Below are 19913 nucleotides of genomic sequence, written 5' to 3' on the forward strand. Positions count from 1 at the left end.
TGGCTGTCCAATTTATTTTCAGAAAAACTAAAATTTTAGCCTTAAAGTGATGGGAAATCAGCTGGCTTGCTTTTTGGGGTTGGTTAAAATATCAAACTCTGCCCAAGGTTAGCAGGTACTAAACTTGGTTATAAAATTAGGTTGCTAGGCTAAACCGTACTGGTTACACTGGCAGAAATCCAGAATTAAACCACTGACTTTAGTGGAAAACTTGCCTTGTTCAAAGCAAAATCTGGCTATCTTTCTTCCATGGGAAGTTCATCGAATAGTGCAAGAAAACTGCCAAAATAGTATCTGTTTCTAAAACATGAGGTTTAAGTTTTCAAACATGTCCAGGGGTTTAAGTGTTCATCTCCCACTAATCTTTGGCAAAACCCATTACTTGAGAATGAACTTGGGATCCACTGTTGCAAATCGCTCTACCCTGGCCACATTCAGGGATGGCTCAAGTGGGGCCCCTAAAATCCCAGGATATGTGAAAATCTCACTTGAATTCACGTTTTCAGTCAGTGGGGAACACTTCAACAGCCTTCAAAATGTAAAAATAACTTACCGATGCAGGACCACCTGTTAACACCAAGTCTGTAACCCTCCTTACATGCACATTCGTACGACCCCAGAGAATTAACACAGAAATGGTCGCAATTGCCGTTATCGAGACGACATTCATCCACATCTAGAAAAAACAGATATAAATGCTGATTAGGTGCAAGTACTTCTGCTTGGAGAGTGCACTCTGTGCCTGGCTGCATCTGAAAAATTATTCTGCGCATAAAAACCCCCTGATTTTCTTAGTGCTTTGGGGCTCTCCGTTTCTCACTAGTATTGGAGATATTAAAACATTTCAGGTCAACATGGAATAGATTATTTCACCTGTTTTTTCTCAAGTGAAAACAGCTGCTTTAAGCTGTTAAGCTCAGTTGATCCTTTGGTTATTTTGAGGGCTCTCCTTTGGTAGAAGCAGACTTTAACACACGTCAATATACACTGTCCATGGAGAGAGGAGGAAAAGTTCCTCTCTGCTTGCTCGTCTCCTACAGCCCTACTTCTCCACGCTGTGTTATTACTGTAATTCCAAAGTGGAAATTATACATTTGTAAAACCTTATCAGCAAAGTTGGCGTACGGTCGCTGATTCTCTTATTAGGGAAATGCCCACAAAGCCCTGGGATGAGCTTTGACAGCATTTCTTATGCTGTGCTTAGTTAGACCGAGCCACCGGTATCAAAGGACTCACCGTCGCAGGCGCAGCCGTCGGCGCTCAGCTGGAACCCCGCTTTGCAGGCGCACTCGTAGCCGCCCGCGTAGTTGATGCAGAACTGGGAGCAGCAGGACTCTCCGGTCTCGCACTCGTCCAGCTCTGCAAGGAAAGGGCAGCTTGCTCAGAACCTCAGACACGGTCCGGGCTGCCGCTGCCGTTTTGCTCAGTAGCTACCGCACTTTTCCGCACGTGCCTTCCTACGTCTTCCTCTCCCTTCGCCCACATAAAACACTGTCTGAATCCTGACAGTGACCATCTTCCACCTTCTCCCACAGCACCCAGTACCCTACTCGATCAGGGAGAGGTGTCTTTTCTGCAAGTCTTAGCTGCCACGAGGTGATTTACGAAACAGAGAACAACCAGGACTCACCAGCCCACAAATAGCATCTGTTTAACAGTAATTGACATTTAACCATGCGGACTTTTTTACGTTGAACCTTATTCAATGCGAGCTAAGAGTGAAACAACGCTCTGATCCAACAACATATTTGCTGGACATCAGCAGCTTGCTAGGTGCAGTTGTTGTTTTTGATAACTAATTGCCCGTTGCCTTATCCTGCCCTGTGTCCATCCAGAAATTGGTATTGTTGACACCGCTGTCTTGGTGATTAGATAGGAGAATCGAGCTGTTATCTTTTTACTGCAGGCTCTCAGCTGATCTCAGCCCTTGCAGCCTGCTGAGCAGGTCGGTGGCCATTCAAGGGCCACCTTGTCAATGCTGAGTCTGCAAAAGGCTTTTGAACGTTACCCAGACGAGCAGCCGGGGATGGGAAAGGTCAGTGTCTCAATTAACCTTGGAAGGAGTACCAACATTATTAGGAAACACCAACAGGAGAAAGAGGAGAAAGAAAATGTAATTAATCAATGGAGGTGAGGAGGTCAGCACGAAAATGATTAATGCAGGTTATTTGGACACAGTGTTTTCCAGAAATGTCACAAGCTGAGCTCCTCTGCAGTACATCAGATGATGCCTTGCTCTGGGGTCTAGCAACAGTCCCTTGCCTGTGCAGGAATGCGAAATGTACATCCAACAAAAGAAGATTTTTGCTGTTAAGAGCAGCTTTTCATGTCCTCAGCTTTGCCAAACCTTTCCCCTGTGCTCTCGCTTCCCTCGCTGTGTCCAGAGTAACCGCTTCCCTCTGAAATCTCCATCAGCAGACACTGAGCTGGGGCTTGGGCAGGAGGCTGCTCTGCCTCTTCTCACCCGTACACAAACGGGACTGCGTAACCCATCCCACCCCTGCAAGGCTCTGGGTCCAAACCTGCCTCACTGACTGACTTCTCTTCTGCTTTTTAACCTCCAGCATCAACCACCCCTGCAGACCGCAGCGCTTTCCTCCTCCCCTGCTCCTTCCTCTCTCCTGCACTTGGCTTTTTTTGTCGCAAGACTCTGCTTGTCTGTAATGCCTCTCACATTCACCAAAGCTCCTGCTCTCTACTTCTCCTCACGTCTCACTATACTGCTTTGTGATGCCTGCTCTTCCCCCCACCCCTTCTTGGCTATTCTTTAAAATTTTAATGGCATAGTGACAGCAAGCCTAAACCAGACCGAGATAGTCTGCATAGCAAAAGCCATAAACAACAACAACAACAACAAAATCACATCGTAAAGTTGTTTAAGACATGAATTTTTAAGCTCTTCTCTTGAAATAAAAACAAATCTAACTCTATTGCTTTCACTTCCTAAGTGAGACTTCTCACAGCCAGAAAGGCAATCTCATCATTGAGCAAAAACTCCACAAAGTAGAGTTTGCGCATGAAGCGCTTCAGAACAGCGGTGCTATCGCTCCCAGCCAGAGCTCCCACCCTCTTCCCAGCTGCTGGCTGAGGAAGGGAAGCAAAAAACATCAGGCAAGTGATGCTTGGCCTGGACAAAATGAGATACAGCAAGTGGGGATGCACCAAAGTGTCATCTTCCTTTTGCGGGGCACAACTCCTTCCTCTTCTTCATTACTAATCCCAGCCAACACGCAGAGCAACGCAAGCCGGAGCAGCGGCTGAAGAAGTGCCAGAGGATGGTATTAATTAAAAGTTGTAGAAGAAGGGAAGGAGATGGGAAGGTATTTCCTCGAGCGACAGCTCTCCTGCAGGCTGCCGTTGCGAAGAGACCCACCACGCCTCCTCCCTCGGAGAGGCAGCCCTCGCCATGAATTACCCGCGCACGTTTTGCCATCAAAGTCGAGGCGATAGCCCTCGTCGCAGGAGCAGCGCGGCCCCGCAGTCGTGTGCTCGCAGTGGTGAGAGCAGCCCCCGTTGTCGTCCTGGCAGCTATCGATAATTTCCATTTCGATGCCTTGCAGAGAAACAAAATCAAAAGGATGTTAAAAAGCAAGCGCAGGGGGAGAGCCACTGGAGGATAAGCCTTCTGTAAAAAAAGCATCCATAAGCCAACTGCTGTAGCAGGAAATATAAACTGAGCTCCCGCACACCCCCGAGAAGAGCGCATTTTTGAGTCACTGAACTCCGGGTATTTGTCTCCTTGTGTCATAACAGTGGATGTTCTTGACTTTGGTAATGTGAAGCTGGCTCACCGTTTCAGCAGTCTGCCTGCTACGGGAGCGGTCACAGGTTTCCTGAGATTTATGCTTTGTTTGAACGCGATGGCGAGGTTCTGCCCTTGCTCCAAAGGAGGAAAGGAACCATCTGAGGAACGCAGGTGATCCACCTCAACCCAGACTGCTTGTGCTTTCCAAAAAAGCAGCTTTTGGGGTTTTTTTTTAATGCAAATGGCAAAGAGTTGGATTCTGAAACATCCACCAAACAAAAACGCCTTAAAACTTTCATAGCAGAGTCCTGTTGGCGAGCCTGACCCCTAACCACAAAGCAACACCATCCGCAGGTTCTGAGCCTTGGACGTCCCTTCAAGGGGGCGCAGGGCAGCTCCTCTGCTGAGACTTTGTCCCCCTGCAATTAAGACAGGGCGGTGGGACGATGCTGTCGCCAGCCCCCTTCACCCTGACAGACCACCCCACCCTCCTGCACTTGACTGCAATGAACAGTCCTCAACATTTTGGCCAGGTCCAGTGGAAACCCTCAGAGAGGAAAAGGACTATCTGTCCATCTCCTCTTCAACCAGGTACTTCATTAGAAGATTTCTTCAGGATCAAAAGAAACCATAAGCTCGGTTACAAAGTTTCTCTTGAAGAATTAGATGGATTATCTTGTTACAGAGCTATTTAGAGAGGAATTAATTTCCCATACTATGTAGGAGAACTGAGAAACCCCCTCCCCGCTAAAGGAGCCATCGTACTTCCAGAAGCACCCCAGCTCAGAGCAGTGGCCATCAGATCTGGCACAGAAGGAAGGCATTTCCCCACTGCCGCAGCTCACAGACACATCTTTGTCGGTGACGCTGATCCCTTTTCGTGCCCCGAGGGAGCAACCTGCCTGCCAACAAGAAATGCAACTCTAGCTGGAAGAGGTTATAAATTAAGAGAACGTATATGGAGGGCTACATTCTCATGCGTGGTATGATTATTTGCACCAGGGAGAAGAAATCTACTCTCCTGTCCAGTGTGTTAAACTAGGATTTAGGAAACCCAGCAATCAAACGAAGAATCTGACTTTATATATTATCTTCATCATTTACTTTGCCTCAGTTCTTCATCAGTAAAAGTGGAATAACAACAGCTCCTTCCCATGCCACTGGGGAAATGAAAGAATAAACAAAGATTGTAAATTGCTCAAACACTGGGATAATCCTGATCATAAATATATGCAGAATGTTTTTATTTTTATTGTTTGCTCTGTAATATTGTACGTAAGGCACAGAGAAGCGCCATCCCCTGAGATTTGCTGAACCTCTAGAAAAAATATTATGAGAAAATCACAATGAAATCTAAGTGGTCTAAACTACTTTTTTATCCCCATAACAGATCATTTCATGTCGATATATTAATTGCATTTCCTCTGCCATTGCACTACTCACAGTTCCCCATCACCTATGAAATAATTCTCCAGGACATCTCTCACATGATTGGTTTTGGAGTGTAATGTATGTCAATGCTTCGAAACTGATTTTCATTCTCATTAAGTATTTCTTACATACACATTCTTAAAGAAAGCATTCATTCTCTGGCATGCAGCATATTTTCCTCAGGAAATTCTGCTGAAAGTTCTTGCACAGCATTATTAGACTGAACGATCTTTCCCCACCTCTTTTCTAAAACAGGTCATGCTTTTGTCTGCATTCCAGTGAGCTTATGTTAGGTCCATAATAACACCAACTCTTCCACATCACCTCCTTTATTAATCTAAATTTGCCCTCAAGGACAGCCCAGGGATCACCTATCAACTAACAGCGCTGGGAGTCAGTCTCCTTCTTGAGAAAAGTCGTGTTGATTAAGAAACCCCCGCTGGCAAGAGGTAAGTATGAGAGGGAAGACAACAGGGCTCAGCATCATTTTAGTTTGGGAAATTTTAGTTGTTCAAATATTTTTTCATCCCCAATCTTGGGTTCCCCCCCCCCCCTTTCTTTTTTTCAAGCATCTACTTAACAGTGTCAATAATCTCAGGAGAAACAAGTAAACCCAGCCAGAGAAAGACAAGAGCAGAACATCACGTTCGTTTTCTTTTGCATTAGATCCAGCATATTAAAAAACTGGGAGAAGGAAGGCAGGAATGAATACATTTAATAGAACAGCAATATTTTGGTCACTCTGGAATAGAATTCACCAGACTGAAGATAAACCAAGAGGGCTATTTGCTCTTTGAAAGGCAGTAATTAAGGTCTGTGAACACAGGCTTAGGAATGTTTCAACCTGCAAAACCAGCAGTAGCAGAAGATGAAGAAAACAGTATTGAGCTTGAGCTTTTGCATACATTTATTTTGCTGGGAGTGCTAATCCAACTGAATTAAAAATGAAGCACAGCAGTTTGCAGGTAAGATAGGCTGAAATGCATAGCTGTAAAAGTGTCACTTACGGTAGCACTGCTTTCCATCAGCCCCCAGCTCAAAGCCGGGATTACAGACACAGGTGAAGGATCCCAGAGTGTTCACACAACGATGAGCACACCTGGCTCTCCCTTCTGCACACTCATCAATGTCTACGAAGCAGAGAGAAAGGCAGAGACATTCATTTGGATATTAAAATAAAAAAAATAATTCTGCTCTACACACACTTGGCTGCATTTCCAATTGTCCACTGAAAAGAGCATCTTGATATTAGTGTACAAAATACAGCAGCTGATGAATGCAGGAATGCTGAACCTACAGCATTATTCTCCAAAATAACCTTTTTTTCCCTAAAGACTGCTGACCTTGTACCTCTCGATGTAAATACATACAATATCAAACACCCTATTTACAGCATCAGGAAAAGCAGTTTGTTATTCCTGTAGCAAGAGCAACGGCAAAAGCAGCCAGATGAAGAGCTCAGAAAAAAGTCCTGTCTCCCAGTACCCTAAAATTATCACTAGGTCCTCACAACTATTATATTTAAACTAATAGAGCAGGAAATAGCTGATTATTTCCTGAATGCCAAATGATTTGGATTAAGTGGTAGCTGGGTCTCAGCAGGTACGATGGGAGACAGATCTTCTCTGTCACATCTCTGAATCCTTCAGCTACCTCTACAGAATTCCAGCAGGGAGGTGCCTACTCTAATCACAGGAGTTTCACCCCAACTGTAAGAAAAGAAAAAGGCCGAAGAGCTGTAGATGGGGAGACCGTTCTTCACCCAGTCCTCTGTCAAGCAGTCTGTTCCTCAGCTTTACTCTTGCTAGTCTGTATTTCGCAGTTAAATCTCACCAAAGGCATCCATCTTCCTAAAAACTTGGTGGAAGTGCACGAAAATATTTTAAAGGAATAATAATTGGGAAAACAACAACAAAAGCTTACACTAAAGACCGCTGCTGTGGAGCACAGCTGCAGAAAACACCAGCCTCCTTGCAAAGGCTGGCGGGATCCTACCCACGGCAAACCCCGGCTCCTTTGCTTGTTCTGACGTTTTGCTTGCAAAGCACAGATTATTCATCGCAACGGTCCTGGGTCAGTCTTGCACACAGGAGACAACGCTCTGCTGTGCAGCTCCTCACCTTTTACCACAGATAACCGCTTTCTAACAGGATTTTTTCCTCCATATGTGCTGCAACCGGTGCTGTACTGATGGCCCCTTGTACTTGAACACAAGTAGCTTTATGAATGCAATCAGCCTACTTGCAAAAAGAGGCCCCAGGCAGTGCAAACACCACACACCAACTCATGAAAATTTCAGGATAAATGACAGCTTCTCTGAAGCAGCAACGTGAGTAGCTGCTGTTTAGATTAAAATGGGTTATTTCTCCTTTTTCTGTAATTAATTGTCACTTTGCAAGTGTAGTACGTTGGGAAATGCTGTAAATGTTCTTTTTTTCCCTGCTTTTTCAAGTAGAAAAATAAAAAGTTGGAAGACTGAACCACAGCCACCATCCTGCACATGTTTCTCCATATCTTGTCAATACAGTTAATAGCTAACGTACGACATTTTAGTTGCCCACTGCCTCCTCCTAGCTTAGTTTCCAAGGAGTCAAATACCAACTTGAATTTTGCAAATGACATTGAATAATTTCCAGGAGAAAAAAACAAACCAACAATAATTGCATATCCATGGTAAGTCATGATGCTTAATGATTCAAAAGACTGTTGCCATGAGGTCAGGAGGAAAATTTGTTCCAATAGATAACATGGCGGATTACCTAGTGCTTTAGTTTATACATAAATTAACAGAATTGTCAACATGTATCTGAGATAAAACGAGTAATGTGCTGACCCTAGTATTAAACCCACTGCTGTTTCCACCTATTACTCACCAGTGAAGTGTCTACGCTGCTTGAAAATACTTTGCTTTTTCAGCAACTTTACTCATGAGTAATCCCAGTAAGAGAGGGGAATCGCTGAGGTGTGCAATGCTACTCAAAGAAGGGCTTACAGGCAACTGAGTAAAATACTCAGGGTAGGAACTAAGTATTATGCAAAGCACCCAGCATCCTCCATACGTAAGACAGCAACTTAAATATTGGCAAAATGTTGACCAAGTTTTCAAAAGGAGTTTAAAATTAGTGCCTGAATACATATCCAGATCCTTAAAAGGCTGGTAAAAAATCTGTGCACCATGAAGTCCACAAGCGCTTTGCACTTCATAAAACTGATAAACTATCTAGCTTCCAAGCATGATATTGAAAGAGAAAAGAAGGTATTTTGGTCTCTAATTCCCCCACATTTTGGGTCAGAAATGCTTTAAATCCTTTTGAAAATCCCAGACTAAATACAGGACTTTGGACTTCAACTTTTTAAGCTCGTCTCTTTGGAAATCTTAGACTTCGTGATTTCTTCCTTCACAGTAGTTCCTCTATTAATATGGAAACAGTTCTCCAGCTAAAAAGCCCTTTGAATTCTAAATAGGTTTTCAGTGACCTGGTTCAGAGTGTTACTTGAACCAATTTTCCAGGAGCTGTATCTGGGGCATTATTTTAAAGGGACCCTACAAGAATAACACTACAGCATCTACAAATCCAGTTGCTAGAAAGCATGATTTAAGAGATCACAGAGCAATTTTCATTACTAAAATGGTCCTTCAAGACTATTGGCTGACATAAATATCAGAGAGGACTGCTCTTTCCAAATGCATACATATATTTGTATAACATATTCCTATTCATTCGAAGCTCGGTGAGCCAGAGCACTGATTAATACCTTTCTTCCCAATAAAGAGTCCACAGTTTCTTACCTAAACAGGACTTTTTGTCTGCAGAAAGATAATGCCCCGGATGACACTCGCATTTTGCAATTCCTCTCTCATTTTGACAGATTTGTGAGCATCCTCCATTCCCACTTGTGCAGGGGTTTATCACTGAAACCAATTAGAGCACACTGTCAACTTAAAGGTCACGTTTTTGCCTGAAGATAGTCTTACCTGCCATCGTTGCAACTAACAACAAAGATTACTGTAGCTGTAAGAGATTAGATTGGAAAAAAAAAAAAATTTGACAGAATTTGGTGTATAGTAAAGCCATTGTTTTTCTGTATGCTATTTTCTCTGTTACTGGAGAGTATTTTTCATTGAGCAGCAGCAATGCTTTAAACAGCGGGAAACTGGGCTTGTACTACACCTTGGAAGTAGGACAAGAAAAGCACATTTTATCCTTATTTTGCTGTAACTGAGCAGATTTCAAGAGCTGCTCTAAACAATAGCAATTAACACTCCAATATGTGTAAACCCATAAACACATACAACGGTGGAGTTTGCCATGGAACAATGTGTATTTAAAAGTCTCTAGAGGAAATAAATGCTGAAGAGCCCCAAAAGACCTCTTTCAGTCTGAAACCATATGCCATTCGTGTTGTACATCACAATTTTTTTCTTTTTTTTTTTTTTTTCTGAACAATAACATACCATTTCAAGGATAAGCCACTCTAAGTGGCAAGTACTTAGAAACACATTTATAAAGTGCCTACAGAAGTCTCCACCTCAAAGATTTCACTGTGTTTTATGGGTTTATTTCTGGAACACGTACCTGCTGGAAGCATACTGATGTATTTGCTGAAATAAAAACTTTGCACACACCAAACCAGGCCTATTGGGACTGTTTGGACAGCTCTGATTTGGGTTAAGAGGCAGAGTTTTCATGCCAAAATCTGATACTCTGCACAAGGTTGAGGTTTCAGTTCGGAATACTAGTTACACTAACACATTGGTGAATAACATTATGTAGGTAAATTTAGAGGATACCTTTGCAAACGTGCCCTCTAAAGTTCTGCAGAGTTTCAAATAAAGCTTTTTACAAGTTAGGCCTATTTCCTTACAATTCAAGCTCTAAATGAGTTTCAGCATTTTACCAATTATTGTCCAATTTGAGACATTTGACCAGTATTGCTCACTCGCCTCCAACCCAACATCTCCTTCGCTGGCCATATCAAGCTCTGTACAAGCCAACTTTATCAGGGCACCAGGAAGAAAGCCAACATCAGTTCAACAGCACTGGCAGTGGAGTCAGGGTGTTTCAGTAAACCTGGGGAAGGGTTGAAGGAGTTTTCCTCTAGACCTTGCTGCTTTGTTTTTCCAGTGGCTAAGCACATATAGCTATGCAGGAGAAGGGAACAGGAGAGAAGGACTTTATTTCATATAGATACATTTAAATATGGGGTGGGTATTTTTCATTTCCTCCAATCTTCACTTCTCTGTGTAGCCAGTGGCTTTTTGTGCCACCATTTGGCAAAGGAGGATGTTGCCCCAGAACACTTTCAAATTCTCTCATTTCACCTCCTGCCATCTCAAGAACGTAACCGTTCAAGTCTGCCGGCTGAGAGCTGGACTTGACAGTATTTTAAAAAAGAAAAAAAATAAATCACTGTTAAGGATGTAGAACTGAAATTTTCTGTTGGACTTTCAACACGATAGGTTGCAAATAGGTTTCCAAGGGACAGCAGCACTTCATCCTTCATGACACTTTCAAGGCTGACAACTTGGCTCTGCAGTTCGACAATTTGCAGTCTACAAAGGATTTAGCTCCAAGCAAGAACTCGTTCCTTGCCAATATGAAACATTGAGTTATTTGCTGATTCTTTTTCTATTTGGTTAAATTAAATGAAATCACAATTAAATAGCATCTGTTAAACCTGCATATGATGAAGTTTTTCAGAGCATCTAAAGCTTTAATTTGAGAATGATTACAGCAGAGTAAAACTCGTAATACTCTGTGACACGGCAACAAGCAAACAACAAATTAAAGGGTAGACGTTAGTAAAACATAGTAACTTGAATAAAGATAGCAGCCTTGGAAGTCCTTAGACAAGACAAAAGTTTGCAAAGGAAAGATCTTCAGGATATAAGGCAACCACCGATTGACTTGTTTTCCATTGACATATCTGTTCCTTCCTGTTACAGGCAGGTTTCAGGCAAAGCTAAAACCAACACATTAGTGTTCTTTTTTCGATACATTTGGCTTTCATTGTTTGACTTAACTTCAGTGGATAACAGACTCCCTCCTACAAAGCTCTATTCCAAGCTGTTAAACACTATGCCAAAAAAATTAACTGGAACTGTTTCATGTCCTAGATGCCCCAGGACATCCGGGAACCTCATCTGAAAAAGCCGTGGTGATGCATTGATCTGGGATGGCAGCAATGTTCTCAGTGAAGTGTGAGCATGGCTCTGCATGCGCTGTGAACCTTCCAGACCTTCACTGCAAGGCTGTAAAGAACAGGGTCTCCATTCCTCTCTGCCATGACCTCTAGAGCACCTAAAGAAAGAGGATTGGGCCTTATCAAGTTAATTTTCTTGCTTACTGCAACCATGACTTTACACTGGAGAAAATATAAAGTGGTAAGGAGCAAAATTTCCTTCTCATGCCAGGGAAGGTTAGGGGTGGAAACAGCATTACTTATAGAAGGGAAACTCCACGTGGCTTGAGAAAGATAGCCATTCTTGCCAGCCCTGGGTAACCCAACGGAGGAATAACTCTAGCACCCGTCCTGTACAGCCCATCCCCTTCTACGAGTATCACAGCCACTGCTGACCACATCCATACATGTCTCACCCCTGGAAGCCGCTATCTCACCACTTCATCTGATGCCACACCACTCCATCCCACCAGTTTGTCTCCAGGCTGAAGGCTGCACCACCCTGCTAGGTTTGGCCATTTCTGTACGGCCTTTCAGGGCTACGGGTTGCAACTCTAGCTCCCAAGGAGTCGTCGAGGATGACTCCACACCTGCAGCACAGCTACACCTGCTGTAGTAAATACCCTCATGACTCCAGTTTCTTCATCCAAACTAGAACTACAGCAGCCACCCTTTCTGGTTGGAAATTAAAAGCAGCCAGGCTTACCTCCTCCCACCCTTTCTATTTAAAACATATCTCATTGCCAACCCAAATGCATTCATGGCTTTATGCTCGTTTGCTCCCGTAAAAATCGTGTCTACAAGCTTAACCAGCACTTTTCTCTCCCAGGTGTTTATTCACTAAGGTATTTCTAGGAGAAAAGCATCCTATTTGGTCTCCATTTTGCCAGCCGAGCTCCCCTCGCAAGACAGATTCCCCTTCCTCTGACCACAGGTCTCCTCCTGGCAGGGTTGCGCTACCATATTCTGATTTACACCATCTTAAACACAGGTAACCAGACATACACGTGAACTCCAGATAAGATCTCACCTGCAGACAAAGCTGACCTTGCCCCTTCTCCACTGTTCCGTAATTATGGGCTGGTGACGAACGGCTGCCTTCAGTGGGTGGCTGACCCTCATCAGCCCCACAACGCGAGGGAGGGAACAGCCACAGCTGCCCGTGCAGCGGCAAAACCTCAGCGATTAGGGGACCGAGACCGCTCGGTTTGCTGCTGAGCCGAACCAGAGCACAAAGGGGCACACGATGGTTTGAACCGCTCCATGACCGCCCAAGGGACAACTTCCACCTGACCAGGTATCATCACACTCAGACCATGTCGATCCAACAATCCCAACCACAACGCTATAAACCCCCCCCCAAAAAGCTTTACGTGGGGGTCTGCAAGCCCAGCTGGCTTGGCCGAGGACATCTTGAACGCCGGAGGCAGCGGAGGAGCGGCGAGAGGTTTGGAAACGGGCTGGAGGAGTGCAGAGGAACGCCTCTGATGTCCTGGCCCCACTAATGCTCTCCTTTCCCGACTCTTTCTGACAATCTCAGGGACAAAAACGCAGCCACCCCGCGAGAGGCGGAGGAGAGGTGAGGTGGCCGCGGATGCTCGCTGAAGCGCAGCGGGCGCAGTCTCTGCGGAGGGCGGGACTGGGGGAGGCCAAAACCAAAGGCCAAGCGCTCGCTGCACACAGCATGAGCTGGAAGCAAGCTGAACAGCAGGATTTACTTACACTTTATACACAGCATATAAAATCTCCGAGCAGAAGAGAAGCCATATGGAAACGGTTTTGTGACAGGAATTTTAGCGCAATAAATCCATAAATTTGGCCCTATCTGTCTCTGGCATATTCAAGGGTACCATGTGTGTGCGCTTGTGTTGGGGAAGCGGGGGGTTGCCTTAAAAACTGATGAATATGTTAAGATATATGAGAATAAAAAAAAAAAAAACCAACCAACAATCAAACCCAAAGGTAGCATTTCTGCTCTGCTTATGAGAGTGTTTGCTTAGAAACCTGAAGGGGGGAATGAATAAATCAGACTGTGATTAGGAGCAACACAAGCCAAAAGCAGATAAAGAAAAGGCTTTATGTAGAATAAAACATGGTATATAAGCCAAGTCTACGTACAACCTAATGAGTAATAAAACATTAGAATTAAACCACGATTAAGTTCTTAACCTGTGTCATCATTGTCAGTGTGCAACGAACAGCCAGAGGTCTACGAGGCCAAAATCTTGTGAACCAACGTGAACATGTGTCATTTTAATTCTATTAATAAGTAACTCCTAAAGCTGCTTTTGCCACTCGGGGTGAAATATGAATGAATACAGAGACCCAAAGCACTATCCTGGGGTCTTTTAAATTGCCTTTAACGTGTGTCTCCAGGCAGGCAGCGCAGGACTTACCTTCACAGGATTTGCCATCCCTCTTCAGCTGGTAGCCCGGCTGGCACTGGCATTTATAGCGGTCTTCAGCGAGCTGAACGCACTCCTGCTCGCAGCCCCCCTTGTTAACACTGCAGGAACTGATGGCTGGAGCCAGGGAAGCATTGAAGGAATGCATGTCAACAACACAAGAAACTTATTTCCTATTTTAAATACATAAATGACAGTAAAAATACGCGAACCTGGGCAAACAGCTTTCATAAATGCACATGTGCCCGTCCCCTGCGTGATTACTCCCCCTTGCATTCCTGGTGCTTGTTTGACACAGCATCCCACGTCGGTGAAAGCCGTGATTCCAGCGAGAGGCAGGTGAGATCTAAGAGCTGTAATGCTGACTGAAGTACAGCCAGCCTTTGATCTGACAGCAGCAAAGCACTCGAGAATCCACTGAGGTAAGGAAGGGGGGAAAAAAGAGCGGCCCTACTGTCACTTACTCATTCACTTTTCTTTCCCTGTCCCTGCTATCATTGATTAAAAAAAAATTATAATAAAAAAGTCTTTCAGGCTGATTTCCTCAGCCCTGTGCATAGGAAGCTGCAAGTGACAGGAGTCACAAGCTCCGCAGGACAGACTTACAAAGTAAACCGTAAGGAACAAGAGGCTCTTTAGTACATCTCCAAAGCTGCTGCTTCTTTTACCTAGACAAATTAATATTCTTTTTTTGTTGAACATATATCCCCGGCCTCTGGAGAAACGTTTCTCCTCCTGCCAAAATACATTAACACACACCCACACCTATTCGCACACTGCATATAAAAATAAGATGGATCGTTTGAACCTGTTATTGTGCTGTACGTATGGAAGTGTGAGCGTGTGACTACATCTATATATATTTTAGCAGCAAGGATGTATTATGTCCTCTATGAGAAGCTGAGAAGACTACTTGGTCCTTCACGGAAGGCATGAAGCTCTGGACCCACAGAAGTCAGCAAAGAGATTTGATATTTATTTTAGGAAAACTAATATTGAATCATTTCTCTATAATAGACATTGAGAAAACATGAGCCACAAAAGCTGATGCAGGACGCGTTTCACCCTGTGCTACCAATTAGCAAATACTTAGTTTGTGCAGTCAAGCATGTGTTAAAAAGACAAAAAGAAAAGCAAATTTCTACATTATCACGGGTGCATACACAGCAGTAGCCAGGAGGCACCTCGCTGCACGCTGGCCCCGACCCTGGCATCTGATCTCCACCTGTGCCTGCAAACCTCCCGCCCGGTTAGCGACGTAACTTGAAAGCAGCTCGATTTCTACACAGCAGACCCGACACGCTCAAAGCTTCCTGCTTGCTGCACATTTGTATCCCAAGACCTGTTTTTCAGCAAGAATATTCAAATTGGATGAAAACGCTTCAGAAGATGAAAAACGCCTTAAATCGGCTCTAAGTGACAGAATATACATCTCGGTTTTTAAAAGTGCCATTTCCTTCCTCCTTTTCTGGGCATAAGCCAGTTTGGATGTAAGGGGAGATAAGCAACAACCTGCCGTACCGATAACGTCGGAGGCTTCGAAGCCAGAAGGGGATGGGCGTGAACTCCTGAGCCGAGAGCCGTGCAGCCGGGCCCGGCGCGGGGCTCTGCCGGCAGCCGAGGAGCGAGGGATCACGCCGGAGCGGCCACGGCTGGGTTTGTCGCGCCCGCTGCCGAGGCATCGCACGGGCTACGCGAGAGGAGGTGCCAGACTGGATGAGAATTGCTGCCGGGGAAGGAACAGGATGAATTGTGCTTGTGCTGCCAGGCACCGGCAGCGCATCTTTGATCAGAAAACAGGAGAGACTTGGCACGTCACGAGTCTAATTCCAGCTCTCGTAAAAGGACTCGTGGCTGGAGGCCTGAGGGCGTGCGCGGGGTTCAGGCAGAAATACGCGATGCCCTCCGCTTTCAAAGGCTTAGCCTTGAAGTTTGGTAGAAAACCAGTGCTGCCGCAGGGTCCTGGCTCTTCGCCGGCGGCTGGGGATAACGCCTGGCGATGCTGAGCAGGGAGGCAGCATCGCAGGAGGGGGGACGGCAGCGGGAGGCATCGTGCAGGAAAGACAAGGATCTGCCAATGGTTAAGAAATATGCATTTCTTAACCCTTTGTTTTATATAATAAAGGCCATATTTATACAAAAAACGTGAGTATGAAGCCATATGTATACGTGGCAACCCTGGGGTTAGAACATGCTGTATCTTCCAACCCATGTTTTCCACCACCTGAATTCCAACCTTATCAACGTCAAGAAGAGCAACTTCAGGCATACTGTGCTTTTACCTATGTAGAAAAAACATAGATTATAGATTTCTAAAGATATCCACTTTGTTACTTCCTCTAATAAGAGCCTTAGTGTGCAAAAGTCTCCATAAAAACCTGCATTGCCACAGCTTTGCTACATAAGACAGACATCAAGATAACAGCTGGCACCAGAGATGAATCAGGGTCTAAAGACCGCACTCTGCTTTCACTTCTAGGAGTTAAAATTAGAATAAATTCCAGCGAAGACAATTAATTTATGTCAATCCAAAACCACAGCCCGATACTCCAATAAACATGTTCTCTGTCTGACTCTCTGCTTTCCAGACACCAGCCAGTTAAACTTTAATGAAGTTAAATTCATTACAGTAAGATAATCAAGGCATCAAAACCAAACAAAAAACCTGAACAGTGTTAACCTTTGGTTATTCTAATTACCTAATATGTAGTGAGCGTTCAGTCTGGCACATACATCTGAATATGAATTCAATATTGAGCAAAATTTGTGGAGCCAAAAAGCTAAGAAAGAGAAGCAGCGTTGAAAAAGATGGGATTCCAGCATGGCACAAAGCAAATCAAAGGATTCAAGAAGAAAGTATTTTAGTTCCACACACTAGTTACCACTGAACAAGGCAACCCATTTTAGAGGTTGTTTGCCTTAGAGTACAAGCAGAAGTCTCTAATGAGAGCAGGAGGAATGACAAACAATAAATAGGTTTCTTCAAACCACGCATATTTTAAGGCTTATACTAGCGGTGGAGGAATAGACCCCCAGCAGTTAGTCAGGATCCCAACCACACTGCAACGACGCGGTAGGAGGACTGGACTCGCTGGAAAGAGCTTGTGACAGAAGTTCAGCAATCTTCCATGCAATCACACAAGAAAGCAGCTTATCTCAGGTTTTTGACTCTTCAGATGTAGGCTGAATATCTTATAAGAAGATAGATCCACTTCCTTATGTATGGGAGACTTCCAAGCCATCTAGGCTGCAAAATCTGCTTCCCCTCAAGTGATGTTGGCACTTTTGCTCCCACAAACATAGGGTTGCCAAAAAGAAAAAGAAGACATGGAAAGAAGGAACTTAACAGGAATCTGGGCTGGGTTTATCTGAAAAACCTGTCTAAAGGGCGGCTTGTTTACTTCTGCAGCTGAGACAATCACCTTCCATAAACGGCTCATAGTCCCTTTTTATTCTTAGTATGTGGGAGAGATCCTTACATCCTCTAAAGCATCCACAGAAGAAATATTATTGCTAATGCAAACCCTGTTTGAAATGCTAGATGTTTTGTCTAGCTGCACTAGGTCAAAAAAGAGCTGCATTATTGGGTTTACTTCCTGATCGGATGAGTGCTCAAAGCTGAACGTATAAACTGGTGCAGCAGAAGAGGCAAGCTCTACAACCCCAACAGTCAGGGCAAGCAGTTAATGCCCAAATCCCGATGCTGGGCACTCCCTAGTTACTGGTTTATATGAAATGCTTCTCTCTGTCCTCATCAATTACCGACTGTCTTGTGCTCCAATGCATGAGAGCTTATTATATCCATTTATTTTGGTGTCCTGTCTAAACAGCTGAAACCGAACTCAATACCCTCCGCTCGGTATTGTGTAAATCCATTGCCATGATAGCAGTTCTCTCTCAAACTTACTCCTGCCTCTCATCTTATGATTTATTTCTGTTTCTCCTCGATAGTTTCTAAGATACTGCAAACAGAACTGAACTTTTTATTAAGTATCTTTAATAACTTCTTGTGAATATTTACATTTGTGAAACAAAAGCTCGCTTTCTGACAATGTTCATAGCTAGGACAACTCCAAACTGAGCTACTTCATTATTATTACCATGAGAAAACTTTATTGTTCTATGTTTACAGAAGGTTTTACATATTACACAGGTAAATTAATTTAATTGCCATATTACCTACTTTTTGTGGTTATCATTCAGTTCTCTCACCTTTTTCCCCCCAAAGCCAATTTAGCCCTTTTTTTTTTTGTACAAAATTCCCTCTCCACCACAGCTGAAAATGAGACTATTCAGAGCCAATGACATAACTCAAACATCCCATCTTTCACTTCTGGGTCTTCTGTGGTCAGATCTGACCAGAGAGAGATGAATTTCTCTCGTTTGATTCACAGAAAAACACTAGTGTTTCTAGTTAAATACGAACCACTCTGCTTTTACACTATTTTTTTCTCTCACACTAGTGTTTCCTTACCCATTCCTCCACCAACTAAGGTAATCAAGAAAAGATTGAGACTGCACTATTTTTAATTGAAGTTAATTACCAAAACACTGAAAGTCTCTGTAGGTGGTAAACCCAACAAACCTGAAAGGTTAAGTTCCTTAAGTAAAAAACATTTTTCCCACAGCTTGAGCACTGGTACATCTTGTATTCTAGTTGCATCAGTAAATTTATTGCTGTGATAATACCAGAAATGATTGATGACATATTTGGCTAATGTTAAGTACAACCAAGGGACTTTGTGTAAGAACCGAGACAATGACCAAACTGTGAGTGAACTTATTCTGCAGATGTGGTCTGACCATACTTGACTGTTCTTCTCATATTACCTAAGATCAGGCTTAAAAATTTGAACAAATGATGTCCTTTTCTTCTTCTCAAACGACAGAACATTTTAATCCTTTTTGCAGAATTCAACAACTTGACTTATGTACTGATTTAAAAGCAACACAAGGACAGTATATTTTATTTTATTATTACTATTATTCTTAGCAACACGCCAAATTAACACTGCATGTCTTGTTTCAGGGCTCAGAGTCCAACCTAAGAAGCACAGGGTTTATTTGTAATGGCAGAGCTGCTAATCCTCTCCGCAAGCACATCAATGGCCATTGTGTCACGGGCTGAACTGCCGAAATCCGCAGCGCTCTCATTTACATGAGCACACAACCATGCTGTAAACCTGTGGCTTTTCACCCGAATCTGAAAAAACCATGGTATAACAGCCTTTGGGATCATATCCACCCTCTTCCTACTGCCTTCTTCTAATGCCTGTTTCTTGGAATGGGATTCCTCTGACCAACAGCAGATGTCTGCCAGGACAACTGCGAGCATCGTTCAGCAGAGCATCTGAGACGGGACCTGCAGCCAGCCCTGCTCTATACTTAGCATCAGCAGAAAGGGGAACGCACCTGCAAGCAAGCGTTCATGAACTAAAGCTCTTCGACATGAGAGCTTTAAAACTGATTTAAAGAAAGGCCATCAGCTTGGTCTGCGACTTCTTTTGGTGTTGGCTTTCATGTGTTGTCTTTTGCTCGGGTGTGCTGCGGAGGAGCCCAGCACGGGTTTTGCCGGCTGAGCAAGGGAAGTTCAGGATCAGTTGTGACAGAGGTGTTACAAACAGGACTGCAGCGGATGAAGATGTAGCCCTGATGTACAGCAGCAGCGCGACCTCTTAAAGACCGATGTAGATAAAGGAATGGATCAAAGGGCATAGGACTGCTGTGGGAACAAGGAGCTTTCGCGAATCTACGGCGCCCTAATTACCAGCCCACAACACCAGCAGAATCTAAGGGGAAGTGCTCAAAACTCTCAGCTTCACATGCATGGGTGCCTCCTGCGTGAGCTAAAAGGATTAGCTCAAGCTAAACATTCACGTAATGTGCCTTGGAGGAGAGTTTTCAGCTCACCCCATCCATACTTCTCACTGTGCTTAATAACTAAAATGTAAAGCAGACCCAAGCAGACAATTCTGTATTACTGTTTTAGCTAAAAAATTCATCATACAGCAAAGGCTGAAGGGAAGAGGTGAAGCGTAGGGCTGCTGCTCTTCACGTGCTCTCTGAAAACCAGAGAAAACCTCTGAGCACATACTCAAATATTTCACTAGTCTTTTAGAGATCCTTCTCTAGCTACCAGTCCATAGCAT

The 19913-nt window shown here is 44.0% G+C and overlaps 1 protein-coding gene across 1 annotated transcript in view; it reads right to left on the minus strand.

Annotated features, from left to right (window-relative positions):
• LOC104343032 (uncharacterized) overlaps positions 1-19913 on the minus strand; it is a 189479-nt gene that overhangs the window by 47673 nt on the left and 121893 nt on the right. Inside the window, exons 7-11 of the mRNA XM_086468615.1 lie at positions 13756-13881; positions 6184-6306; positions 3416-3553; positions 1237-1359; positions 554-676 (exon numbers count right to left, since the gene is read on the minus strand). Of these exons, the coding sequence (XP_086324741.1) occupies positions 554-676; positions 1237-1359; positions 3416-3553; positions 6184-6306; positions 13756-13881 (633 nt within the window). The remainder of the gene's footprint in view (positions 1-553; positions 677-1236; positions 1360-3415; positions 3554-6183; positions 6307-13755; positions 13882-19913) is intronic.

Source organism: Leptosomus discolor, chromosome 7, assembly GCF_034619465.1.
Source record: "Leptosomus discolor isolate bLepDis1 chromosome 7, bLepDis1.hap2, whole genome shotgun sequence".
Classification (NCBI taxonomy): domain Eukaryota; kingdom Metazoa; phylum Chordata; class Aves; order Leptosomiformes; family Leptosomidae; genus Leptosomus; species Leptosomus discolor.